Source organism: Ipomoea nil, unplaced genomic scaffold (genome assembly GCF_001879475.1).
Source record: "Ipomoea nil cultivar Tokyo-kokei standard unplaced genomic scaffold, Asagao_1.1 scaffold0688, whole genome shotgun sequence".
Classification (NCBI taxonomy): Eukaryota; Viridiplantae; Streptophyta; class Magnoliopsida; order Solanales; family Convolvulaceae; genus Ipomoea; species Ipomoea nil.
Window position 1 is genome coordinate 8456632 of NW_017617116.1, and position 13600 is coordinate 8470231.

The following is a 13600-nucleotide window of genomic DNA, read 5'->3' on the forward strand; positions in this document are numbered from 1 at the left end:
ATATATATATATATATATATATATATATATATATATATATATATATATATATATATATATATATATATATGTATGTATATATATATACAATCAACTAATCAAGATTCAAACTATCCACAAATTGTGGGCCCAAATTCTAATGCAGAATAAGTCTACAATCACCAACAGGACTAATATCAGCAAATAAGCAAAGTTGGCATTAATGGGACACAAAAAGCATAATAACTGCAGATGTTGTTGTCACAATAAGCTCCTAACAAACAAACCAAGGTACCTTCTCCAGGGTGCCTTTCAAGCAACTAAACAACCGAATGCTTGTCCCATAATCCTGGTAGATATCCTGAATTAAAAACCATGTTAGATTTTCCAGGACCCAAACAATTTCAAACATAAAAGGGATATAATGATATGAGATGTAGAACATTAGAAAAATAGATCACAAGGATTCAAATTAAGACTAAACCAAACATGGCCAAAATCAGTAAAATCTCATTTACACGTACATTGATAAACATGCTTCTATCAATGTGAAATCTTTTAATGTGTCTTGAACCATCACAATTGCAACAATTGTGTCCAAGTACATCTTTAAACAATGATTAACAGGAGAAAACATGTTGTGTAGAGCTTGCTAATGGTGACCATTAAGAATTGAGTACAAAAAGAAAAATGCCATTAGCAAGTTATCTTACAATAGAAACAGAAAATAGTCCACTGAAAGAACAGCCAAGAAAGAGGCCTCTCCCAGTCAGCTGTCTTCTCTTCCCCCCTTCAATCACCACAATCACTCTGACCACAGCGTTTAAGCCAGCAGAGTAGATAAAAACAGATAAATGCCCAATGGTTAGACTGAATGTAAATTTAGTTATCATAATTCTACAGGAATCTAGGGCAACAGCATGTCTGCAGTCAAAATCATCATCATTGATCACTTGCCCGTAATGAAAGGATGGCTTAATGCTTGTGAAACTGTGAGTCTCTTATCTGGATCTAGCATGAATATTCTCTCAAGAAGATCTTTAAAATTTGTGAACATTTTTGGATCCTCACCAGGAGAGCCCAAAACAATTGTACCAATATCTTTTGGCTTGATATTAGTAATCAGCTTTCTTACAGCCTGCATGTCAAATAGGAAGTCCTAATTAAAACCAATAAAATTTTCATCAACTATCAAAAACAATAAGGAATGCAATCTGTAAAAATATTAATACCTTTTTTGTGACAGGGTCCTCTTCTGTTGCAAGAAAATTAAGATCTTGATCAAAGTGTCGGTCTGTAAATGCTCCCTGTAATAGTTTTGAAGGAATGCAAAGATGAGTATCCACTTCAGTTCATGCTTTACAAGTTGCAAATACAATGCAAGGACAATAGGAACAATCACCCAACATTATCAACAAACAAAAGGATTCTCAATCTCTAAAACACATTAACCAGATTTAAATGCAAAAGAGGTGCACTTTAACTGACTGATTATACTGACCTTTCTAAGCATTTTCTTTGGAAATGGACCCTTCAATTCCATATGAAGACGAAGCATGTCATTGTTTGTTGGACCAGGAAACAAAACTTTTCCAGTATAAAGCTCATACAAGCAGCAACCGACTGACCACATATCCATTGGGTGGTCATAGGTCAAGCCCAAAACTGAAGTAATAAAAAAATAAAAACTTAGAATAGTGACAACAAGATATCAGGGAGTGAAGAAAAAAAAAAAAGGATGCATCCTAATTTAAGGGGCACTATAAAGCAGCTCATGAGTCAAGAGGTATGAAATCAACTCATTCCTTCTGGGGATTTAAAGAGAAAAAACAAACTGCTGAAGAAAATATCAAGAAATAAGAACGCTTACTAATCTCAGGGGAACGATAAAAACGGCTCACTAGGTATGGAGTAATCTCATTTTTCCCCACAAACATGGCATTACCAAAATCACAAAGCTTCAGAACATTTTTTGCTTCATTCACCTGACAATCAAATGCATTCAAGCCCAAACATTAGCACAAATGTAATATAACAAAAAGACAACCATCATATCTGGATTGGGAGCAAGGAGGAGGCCATGAATAGGGAAGCATGAAAGAAAAGGTCGCATACCAGCATGTTATCTGGTTTAATATCACAATGAAGAACACCACAGTTCTTTAAATGTTTCAAAGCAATGAATAGCTGCTTCGCATATGCCCTCACAGCAGTAAGTTTTAGTCCAATATTCCGGCCAAACTTCTTCAAAACCTCACGAAGATTCATATGAAGAGATTCAAACACTAAGCAAAGATGATTCCGGTACTTGAAGCTAGAAAGAAAGCGAACACAGTGACGCCTATCCTCAGGATCTGTACCAACTAACTTCTTCAATATCACCAACTCTTCCATACCAGCCTTGTACCTATGTGTAACATCACCAAGAAATTAGGTTGCTTGTAAAGCAGGCAGCAAGTGCAGGAACCGGGAAAGGAATAAAACAGAAGAACATACATTGTTTCATTATTACGGATCATTTTTATTGCTACCTCTTGAGGATCGCCAGGTTTAGCCTTTAGATCTTTAGCACGGACAACCATTGAGAACACTCCTTTTCCATGGGCTGCAATGATCTCATATCGGCCATCAAGCACTTCTCCCAAACGGTAGCCTTTGTAAAGGAAAAGATGTAAAAGTATTAGATTGTATGACCACGAATGTGATGACAAGAGAGAGAGAGAGAGAGAGAGAGAAATTAATAAAGCTCAGTTACACAATTATGTTGGACATTGATGTTCTGTATATTGAATGAAAGTTGTGCATTTCCCCTAAGCATAGGGTTATTTACTATGAATAGGTAGTATATGTGTCACGAGACAATCGTTTTTATCACAACATTAGGAATTTAAAATCAGAAACCATAATGCTCTATACTTGCCATATATAAGTTTACAGAAGAATTATAATTAGAAATCCATGAAAAAGAGTTATAAAGGAAAATGATGACAGGTCACCATCATAAAGGAAGACCAATGACAATCATAAAATGGCAGACAAAGGAGCTAACTTACTATAATACCCCTCTGCATCATCCCAGTTATCATTAAGACCACTTCTTTCAATAGCTAAACCATCTCCTTTACCCTGAGAGACAAAAGAAAAAGCTAAAGTTGAGAATATGCAGAACATAATAAATTTAATGAGACATGCTCAACTGAAAGCACTCCAGAATCAAATGGTCACTTCAAAATGTGAGAAAAATAAATAAATAAATAAATAAATATTCACACCCATATTATGGCAAAGGAAGGTATCTTCCTTCTCATAGTATAAGCGGTACTCCATCACTAAGGGGGTATTCTAGATCCTAGGATGGGAAAAGAGAGATGGGGAAGATTCATAAAGTCCAAAAGCCTTAAATTGATATAGTTAACAGTAAAAACCAAAAGCTACCACATGAAAAATAACTGATAGCCAATATCCCCACTTTTCTACAACAAAAAAACTTACCATGTTAGTGTAACCTTGTGCAAGAAAAACTAACATATTAAAATATGGGATTGTATATCATCTCCTACAGTTAATCATGTATGGTCCTAAACATTCGAACAGAAGATGACTTTATTCCAATTACAAAAACAAAACCAAATCCACGACCAGCATGACATGAAAAATAGATGCAACTGCAAACATACTGTCACCTTTCCTTCCTTCGATATTGTATCATTTTTTTAAACCACAATCAAATGCTCACAGTTTGATATTAAAATTAAAGAAAAATAATAATTATATATATATATATATATATATATATATATATATATATATATATATATATATATATATATAAAGAAGAAGAAGAGGATTTGATCTATCAAAATCAAACATAAAACATGAGATTGCTATCATGCTATGATGAATATGTCAACTTCTGTATAGCCAATCCCCACTTTAACATGTCAAGTCCAACAACACCTTCAGAGATGTGTTGATGTCAAAGTAAACAAAGAAATGTTAGTGTGCATAGTTATATTTAAGACTTACTTGTTTGCGAACTCCTGCAGGTGATTCTCCAAATATATCATCACAGAACATGTCATTTGACCTCTCACTCTGCAATATTTAACAATTCTAAGCTGTCAATGAGCTATGTCAGTGAACACTTAAAATGCTTAATTAAAAAATATTATCCATATTCACTTTACATATACACACACAGAGGGAAAAAAAATTAAGGAAAACCAGAAAAGATAGAAATCCATCCATCAATATATTTCCCATACAAAGATATAAATGAAGTTGCAGTAAGAATTCATAATGGAAACCGAGAATTTAAAAATATATAGCAGTTGCAATAAAACTTGGAGTACCTTTGGACTACCCTGTCCCAGTCCACCGACTCCAGAAGTCTGCTCATTCACAGAAAGGTTATCCTGGTGAGGAGATTTTCCAACAGAAAACTCTTGGTCACCAACATAAGTGTCTGCATCATCAGTTCTAGCATCAACTTCTGATGCAAGATTAACACCTTGAACTGGCTGAGCAGACTGCTTTACTAGACCCTTATCTGTTTAATCCACAAAAGGTCATTGTTAAGGAATACGTGATGGCGTGATGCATAACCCATAAAGAGAGAGAACAAGGCAAAAAATCAAGGGCCATAAACTACAAACATATGTGAACTATGAGCTAATAATATTAGATAAATAGCCTACTAAAAGAACTCTAATATTGTAAGAAACCAATGCTGATATACAAGTGTATAAAGTATGCTATAACCAAAATGTTTGTTCAGCAGAACAACCATTGGAACAGCTTAGAACTTGTAGTATACATAAAATATTTCACCCTAAAATGAAATTAAAGAACAAGATTACGCGCACAGCATTAAAGCAGAAGCATCTAAATAGCTGAATCTATGGAACTGCATATAGAGAGGAGGGAAAAAAAAAAAAAAAAAAAAAAAAAGATAAGAGACCAATAAAAATATTAAAAGTTAAAGTGAGGAAAGACTTGCCACTTTCTTCTGAGTGGATTTTAGGGTGCGTCTGTTGCTGCTGATTCTTGTATTTTTCAAGTATAGCTTGCCTTCGCCTTCTACTCTCCTCCTTTATACTCTCTATATCTTCTTCTTGTTCAGCAAGTTGCATCGTGATTTTTTCCTGATACTCCTCCTGTTCATCATCATCTCTGCAATCCACCAAAGCACATAAAAGAGTATTCCTATTAAAATAAGAACTTTTAAATACAGGATGTACAGACATGAGAAAGATATACCTTCTGAATTTCTCATTTCCCATTTCAACTAGTTTTTTGTCAGAATTACTTTCTTCTACATTGTTTGACGTCTCTCTGTGACTGTGGCGAGTCTCATCATCTCTAATATGCCTGGAAGCACTGTACCTATCTCGATCACCATAGCTACTACCCAAGTCATCATATCCACAACACCTGCTGGATCTATCACTATCCCTATCTCTTTCTCTGTCTCCATTTCTACCTCTTCTGTTCTCCCTATCCTTATCTCTCCTCTCTCTCCCCCTCTCCCGATCACTATCAATATCCCTATGTCTATCCCTATCCTTCTCCTTCTCTCTATCCCGGGTTTTTTCTCTTTCGCTCTCCCTCCCCCTCTCCCTCTCCCTCTCCCTTACCCTGTAATTTTCTCTTGCCCTTTCCTTATCTTTATCTCTGACTCTATCCCTGTTAATTTCTAGGCTTGCCTCCCTATATCTTTCAATAGTCTCCCGGCTATGATGCCTTTCCTCCCGGCTAACATATCTACCATGACTGGGACTACGCTCTCCTTTTTCCCTTGAAATATCTCGGCTCCCATGCCGATAGTCTCTGCTACGTCTAGTCATTCTCTCATTATCTGAATCATTTTTGTATTTCCAATCCTTATAATACTTATCATCCAACTCAGATGGCCCAGACAGATTGGGAGATTTTGATTCCTTCCTAGAACGACCTTTTTTATAGTATCCATCATGAGGAGAGGCTCCATCACCAGCCTTGTGTCTCTTCCCAGCATCCTCAGTTGTCAACGAATTTTTCTGATTGAAATCATTTTCATCACCACGGTAGCTCTTTTGCTTTCTATCTTCTTTATCAGGAGAGCGTTTTCCATCACGTTGTCTATGGTCCCCTTTATGATATTCTCCAACAGAATTGCCATTGGCATGATATCCCTCACTAGACATTATTTCCCGACCTACATGCTTGTGAATCTTATCATCATCATGTTCTCTATCTTTCCTCTTTGCATTGTACCCTCCTGAACTTATTGAATTCCTGTCAGATTTTTCCAAATTGCTTTCAGAAGGCAGACTGGGATTAGGGGCATCTACTTGAGCTTCATGAAGTTTCTGCAAGTAAAATACAAAACAAAAGAAATGATTAAATGCACAAGGTCCTGCACTTTACCATCATAAATAAATTACAGAAATGAACATTGTGATGGCAATTGCATTTTGCAAACCACTAACTATTGCTTACACATAAAATGAAAGCCATCAGTCTTCGGAATACACCTAAAGTACTTTGCCCGAACAATATAGTCTAATACTGTGCATGGCTCTGAACAGAATACAAATTATCAGGTCTATGACATGCATACTGGCGGTAACCCCTTGATTCTATAATACAATTAAAACACAATTAATGCATCATATAAATGACACTATGGAATGCTCCAAAAAAAAAAAAAAAAAAAAAAAAAAAAAAAAAAAAAAAAAAAAAAAAAAAAAAGTGCAAAGCCCTTACTGGTTGCTTAGTAAAAGAATCGTGGAAGCTGGACATAAAAGATGTTAGATTAACAAGGATTGTGAAACAAGATTAAACCACATTTAGCATGGTACAATACACAAATGAAGTAACATTTGCATATTTTTTAAGCAATCAAATGTACACTTGTGAAGAACAAATATTTACTGAATTTCCTGATACAACATGAGGGGAATAGAACACACCATGTCTGAATTACTGAGTTTGACAAGAGGATGGTTTTGAAGTAGTTCATCTTCTGTCTCCCTATCTAAATCCAATTCCTTTGTCCTCGCAGTACCATCCACGTCGTCATCGTCATGAGCAACAGCAGCAGCAGCAGAAGGTAAAATATCGTCAACAATCTCCCCTTCCTCCATATCGTAATCAATCCCCAAATTCGAACTGCCCACTACCACACCCATAGCACCGCTGCCAAGTGCCTGCTTTTCGTTCTCAATTTCAGCCCCAGCCTCAGCAATCTCATTTTCGGACTTGGAATCACTCTCTTCGTGCTTCTTGCTGCGGCGATGGTGGCGGTGATGGTGATGGTGACGGTGCTTACGGCGTTTTGAAGCATCCTTAGCTTCGTCATCGGAAGGAGAGGAGCGACGGTGCTTGCGACGAGAGAGGTCAGTGGAATCACTAGCCATTGAGGGTTTAATTGAAGGGAAAGCCTAGAATTAGGGTTAGGGCTTGATTTTGCAGGAGTTGAAGATTGAGGAAACGGGTACGAATTCCTATTTTTGGGTTCTGATCGCAAGATGATGAAATAATCACAAAATCTTGCCGGGGATATGTTTTTGTTAATATATAGTAAGGACTTCAGAAAATGAATTTTATGCAAGGACCCCCCAAATTACTTAATATCTTGTTTTTAACAAACTAATATTACTACTGCAGACTTGCAAAGTATATCAAACTAACTTTGTTTTTTTCCATTTGAAGTAATGAAGTATAGAGACCAAACTATATGAATCTTGTTCACGACTTATTCATAATGTCAACATATAAAAATATATGTAAAAACTTGTGTAAGTATTTCTCGGATACTTATCAGTGATTCAGGTCGAGTTAATATGTAAAATATAAGAAACAATATAATAACTTTTAATGAAGAAAGTAATATTTGATGTGCATTAAATGTAAAAGTATGACTAACAAACATTTTATTCTTAATTAGTATGGAGTATTACATTTGCTAGTATATGTATTACATTTACATATTGAGTTGACCCGACTCGGCAGTTTATAATGTGCACCCAGGCACAAAATTCGCGCGTTTCAATTGTTGACGTCACTTTGTCCGTCCAAACGGCCAAAACCCCATTATGTATATTCAATTAAAAGTTTTTGTGTATTGTGTTATGAGTTTTTGTGTATTCAGCTGTTTGTGTGTATTCATTTAAGAGTTTATATGTATTCAGTTAAGAGTTTATGTCTATTCAATTAAAAGTTTATGCGTATTCAGTTAAGAGTTCTGTGTATTATGTATCATGTTAGATTATGTGTATTCAGTTATGAGTTTATGTGTATTCGAAACAAATATTTTTTTTTTTTTTGACAATGCACCAAAACGACGTCGTTTTGGGAGGCGCTAGACGCACATTGCTATGCGTGCCCTGGTGCACGGTATAACGATTGACCCGATTCACAAATAATGATATGTGAGACAATATTACACAAGTGTGGCCCATAAAAATAGCGTGTGTGTGTGTGTATATATATATATATGTATATATATAGCTCTTATGGATAGGATCATAGTGATGTAATTGAATAAGCTTTATATGGTCAGAGGATAAACCATTGATGATATAATGCAATACTATTCAGGCACTAAAAAATAAATAAAAAAGGAAGTTCAGTTGGAAGTTGGAAGTTTGAATCAAACAGGTCGTCCTAGCTAGCTAGCTCTGACGCTCTGCAGGAAACACTGAGTTTCAGGTACAGTTGCCAACAATTGCTGAAATTAAACATAGAAATAAGCAAATGAAGTGTAGGTACAAAGGAGGAGTCGTACACTAATCTATCTGTATATGAAAGAAAATTAATAAGTACAACGAACAATCTTGTTTACATTCTCTTTCGATCGAACAGCTTTAAGCTAGGTTTCAGTTTACAAGTACAATCCCAGAAAATTAAAGAGAATAATACATATAAAAAGTACAAACTAACTAACTGCTGTCAAATTAAAGACTTTGAATCTATAAAAGGGAATCTGTGAAAAAAAATCTGTTGTTCTTTTGGGGGGTTGGGTTTCCTGTAAAATGCAGAGCTATATATGTATCTTTATATATACTAGGTACATAAGTGGGAATTGAAGTGAAGTGATATGATGAATTAAGTACGGGAAGGAAGAAAGAAAGCCAGAAAAACGGAAGCAACTTTGTTAATAGGATTATTGCAGAAAAAGGAAACAGCAGGAGGAGGAGGAGGAGGAGGTTGTTGTTTAGAAATGTTGAGCCTCGGAAATTTGCAGGTTACTGTGATCTTCTTTTCCAGCACGCTCACCACCACTGATTCTGTTTCTCCTATATTTACAATTAAGAATCACAAACGTATAACAACAACAGTACACATGGTAAGATCAACATTAATTAAGAAACAACATTATCTATATATATCAGACTTCTATTTCATCATCATCATATATATATATATATATATATATATATATATATATGCTTTAATTTCTTAGCTAGCTAGGTTGCACAATTAAGGCAATAACCCCAGCCCAGATTATAGTATGATCTGTCGTTTAGTAGTGCCAAATTAGTTTAAGCAGCTAGCTATAGCGCAGCCACAAATGCAAGAATAGGAAGAAAGAAAATCCAGAATGATAGGATGATGCATGAGGACGGAGAAAAAGATAAAATTAAAGCTAGCTGCCACTGCACTGCACTAACTTTAGCAAAAAGGGACCACTTGCACCATACCAAAATTAAATAAATTAAAGAAAGTTAGAAAAAATTAAAGTATTTCACGTGATTATTTTGTCCAAATTGAAGAAAATGAAATGTAAATTTTTGACTTTTACCTACAAGTATATATATATATATGTTGATATTATTAGAGAATAAGATATATAATTATTAAATGTTAAGGAATAATAATGAAAAAAAAAAATAGTTGGAGATCGACAGATGTCTACTTGAAACATATATATAAAACATAAAATTGTAGAAATTTGAGCAAGCTGAGGTGAGGCTCTTGATTACTACGTGCAGGCAGGGTGGACCAGGGTGGGGGAAATTGCTACCACACTACAGCTGCGCGCATTGTAGTGGGGATGCAACGTTCACCTACGCACTGTCACATCACCCAACGTTAAAAAAAAAAAAAAAAGACTACTCCGATCCGATCATCGATTCGGGCGGCCGGGGAACTTACCGTTCATTTTGGACATAACTTCGGCCACCCTGTTCTGGCACCTGGCGCACCGGTAGTCCGCCAAGAACACCACTTCCTGCACCTAATCGCCGCCACCCACAACCAGCAGTACAGTACAGTTAAACACCACCACCACGACGGGAACTAAAGTAACATACAGACGAAAACGTAGGGCAACTTACGAGAGGTATGGCCAAGGATTCAATGGATGCAAGCGTGACTTTCGGAATTGGCTTCATCTTGGGATTCCTCTTCTTCATATCAATGCCTGCCATTTCGCCACCTACTTAATTATTAGTTCATGAAAGAGATCCAGCTCATCTTATATATACAACATCATCTATCTATATATCTATCGTACGTACTTGAATTGTGAGCTGAGAAAGTAAGAAGCCCAAACCAGGCTAGCTAGCCTTATAATAATTTAATCTCAGACTGAAAACGATTTATGAACAGATGCTTGTAGAATGAAAGAGGAGTCCCATCTTTATGAGAAGTTGATCTTTTATGGGAAAATAAGGTCGGGAATATTGAGGATAGATAGATGGAGATAAATCAATTTTGGAGGGACAGAATCATAAGTTGGAAAAGGTGGTTGAGTTGACAATAACAACAAATAATAATTAAATAATGTTTCATTATATATATTAAAACCCATTCTATACAATTTCCCTACGTACATACTTTCTAGCTTCTACCCTCTATATATACATTGATTTCTTTTTTTTTTTTTTTAAGCATATGATGTTTGTTTTTCAGAGTGGAACAAACTTAAACGAATTAAAGAATATCTAGTGCCTTACTAATTGTGTTATTTTCCACACAGGCACCCAATATTCTTCTGAGATAATTATTGCAATTAAGGTTGCTTGGATGACCAGATCTCTCTATATATGTTTTCCCACTTTATGTTATAAATTACCAACTAGGATGTAGGTGTTTAGGTGAAAAACAGCCCCACATCATATTAAAACTAATGTGCTGTAAAACATTATAATAAGACGTTCATTACTAATTAATATAAAATCAAGTTATTATCAAGTGAATTTGATAAAGCTTATGGTATTCAACTATTCGTGAAGAAATAATCAAAATAGTTAATAAAGTGTTAAACTTTTTTTATAAATTAAATATTTAAAAAGCATGTGATATGATGGATTGATTATGTATACTGTAATTTACCATCATAATTAGGATCTTATCCAAATCCCAGTAGTGGGTTATGTTATTACTATGTATAATAATATATATAATAATACTGTACTAGCTACTACAAATATTTTTGTCTTAGAGCCCATAGGCTCCACTAATTAACAATGTTGTGCATCCGTATGCACCATGCATGGTCCATACGGATGTCAAAACGATGTCGTTTTATTAAAAAACGCGTGTTTTCCTTTTAAAAAAAATTCAGGTTCGATTCCCAGCAACAACATTATATTGTTAATTCATTCTGGAATTTTAGTTCATAGATTATGAAATTATAGTTCATTGATTATGGAATTATAGTTCATCAATTATGGAATTATAGTTCATCAATTATGGAATTGTAGTTCATCGATTCTGAAATTTTAGTTTATAGATTATGGAATTTTAGTTCATAGATTAGATTATGGAATTATAGTTCATCGATTATGGAATTATAGTTCATCGATTATGAAATTATAGTTCATATGTTGTTGCTGGGAATCGAACCTGATTTTTTTTTTTAAGGGGAGACACGCGTTTTTTTAAAACGACGTCGTTTTTGCATCCGTATGCACCATGCATACGGATGTACAGCATAATTTGCCACTAATCAATCCCTCAAAGAAATGGAAAAACAAATTGTACAAAATAATTATGCCCATTTGACGACGATGCGCGCATAACTAAATAACATATTCTTCAAATTGCAATTTAGATGTTTTTTTAAATTAAAGCATATTTGACCATTTTTATGAATCAGGCCATCCAACTCTTCTCCGTTATTTAAATTAATATTAAGCAATAAAAAGTATTTATTTATGAATTGAATGAAGAGGAGTGCATGCATGTTGTGATAGATGAATTGAGACTTTGAATGGGGAATTTAACTTGCAATATTTTAAGGTGTGCAATGTAAATTGAAGACGCTAAGGTTTGGATAGTGATAAAGGAGCTTCAACTTATATGGATAAGGTGGCGTTGTCGAGTTTGGTTAGAATTGCATTTTGAGTTAATGGACAAATGAGTCACATGAGATGATATGCATTTCAGTCTCATATAGAATCTTGTAGATGCTTGTAAAAGAGAGATAGGTAAGTAGTGAGTGGTTGGCGAGTAAGGATATTTTTAGAGAATAGAATTGAAATGCAAATTGTCTTAGCTTGGAAACCGTTCTTGTCAATATGCTCGAGAATTTTTAAGTGTTTGATCATTCTCCTTTGTATGTGCAACAAGCTCTATTAAGAGATGTTGGCATCCCTCGATTGAGAAAGATTCCTTCTGTTTCATTGTTGAGTTGTGTTTGGATTATATCTATATAGAGAAGATCAAGAATGAGTTCAAATTTGAGGTTTCATTCAAACAAAAATGCATATAGATCAATTAACTTGACCATATAAATATTGAAAATATCTAGTTGATTCATCGTCTGACTTAAAGGTCATGATTGGAGACGACAGTGTGGTGCCAAACTGCCAGAGAACTGATTGCGTGACTCGCGATTTACCTAATCACCAAAGTTTGATAATATTTCACCATAATACTATTAATAGAACGAAATTAATACAAGTTCATATATAACTCATAAACTAGAGTTATTAGAGAATAATTAAGCTAGGAAGGAGTCAAGCACCTACCTGTCTTCTTCAAAAAATAGAAAGGATTAACTCTTAAAGCAAGAGTTTAAGTCAAGTACCTACCCCAATTCCTTTGGCTTAATCAATCCCCTCCCCATCATATCCCTACTTCAGCATCTGCACAGTTCAGTTTCAACAAACACTAAACTACAATTATCATTAAACTAAGCAATTAAGTAATAATACCATACAAACAATAAACAAACAAGATCATTAAGATATGATTAACGTAATGCAGAATATGGTGTTCTATTTTTAAATAACCAAACTCGATCAGCAAAAATACATACTGTTCACTGATGTAACATCAGCTTGATTATTGCTAGCTTTCTTCAAGATGCAATGAACCTGCATCATTACACACATGCTGTGTTGGACTGGACAAAATTTGGGAAAATGATATGAGATGTATTTATTGTCTGGATGTAGAGTAACAAAATGAAAGAAAACTAATCTTAATTTGTATGTTAATTAATAAACTTTTTTTCTGCCTCCGAATATGCTTGTAAACATAATGTGATACGGATCATAATATCTTTTTATTAGGTGATGCACCTAAACTTATGTTATGGCACATTCATGTAAAATATTTAATTTTATAATGTTATTAGTTGATGAAATAGTTTGATTAAACAGTTATGTTTGTGTTGTTTAGCTTC

The 13600-nt window shown here is 34.6% G+C and overlaps 2 protein-coding genes and 1 long non-coding RNA gene across 9 annotated transcripts; 1 reads left to right on the forward strand and 2 right to left on the reverse strand.

Annotated features, from left to right (window-relative positions):
• Positions 1–174: 174 nt before the first annotated feature.
• Positions 175–7510, reverse strand: LOC109175592 (serine/threonine-protein kinase prpf4B). Of its 5 annotated transcripts, none has more exons than XR_002053289.1 (14): positions 6933–7510; positions 5239–6329; positions 4979–5151; positions 4663–4672; positions 4332–4371; positions 4006–4074; positions 3033–3105; positions 2476–2632; positions 2095–2386; positions 1850–1964; positions 1481–1644; positions 1212–1286; positions 693–1117; positions 175–340 (listed from the first exon to the last, which is right to left on the reverse strand). XR_002053289.1 is itself a non-coding variant. In XM_019324876.1 (12 exons), exons 1-12 carry the CDS (start codon positions 7377–7379, stop codon positions 929–931), a joined length of 3042 nt encoding a protein of 1013 aa, XP_019180421.1. In that variant the 5' UTR covers positions 7380–7510; the 3' UTR covers positions 452–928. The 5 variants fall into 5 exon arrangements, 1 of the variants encoding a protein (XP_019180421.1); XR_002053291.1 differs by lacking the exon at positions 4663–4672 and adding an exon at positions 6460–6540 and having other exon boundaries at positions 4332–4528; positions 6933–7049; XR_002053290.1 differs by lacking the exon at positions 4663–4672 and having other exon boundaries at positions 4332–4360.
• Positions 4663–4942, forward strand: LOC109175605. Its single transcript, XR_002053292.1, has 2 exons — positions 4663–4728; positions 4861–4942. It is a non-coding gene; the product is annotated as an uncharacterized LOC109175605 (long non-coding RNA).
• A 1236-nt stretch (positions 7511–8746) lies between the features above and the next one.
• Positions 8747–10707, reverse strand: LOC109175604. 3 transcript variants are annotated; one of them, XM_019324891.1, is made up of 4 exons: positions 10485–10707; positions 10302–10402; positions 10120–10201; positions 8747–9260 (listed from the first exon to the last, which is right to left on the reverse strand). In XM_019324891.1, the coding sequence occupies exons 2-4, from the start codon at positions 10392–10394 to the stop codon at positions 9070–9072; spliced, it is 366 nt and encodes a 121-aa protein (XP_019180436.1). In that variant the 5' UTR covers positions 10395–10402; positions 10485–10707; the 3' UTR covers positions 8747–9069. The 3 variants fall into 3 exon arrangements, with proteins under 3 accessions (XP_019180436.1, XP_019180438.1, XP_019180437.1); XM_019324893.1 differs by having other exon boundaries at positions 10302–10387; positions 10485–10705; XM_019324892.1 differs by lacking the exon at positions 10485–10707 and having other exon boundaries at positions 10120–10195; positions 10302–10454.
• Between the last annotated feature and the right edge of the window lie 2893 nt (positions 10708–13600).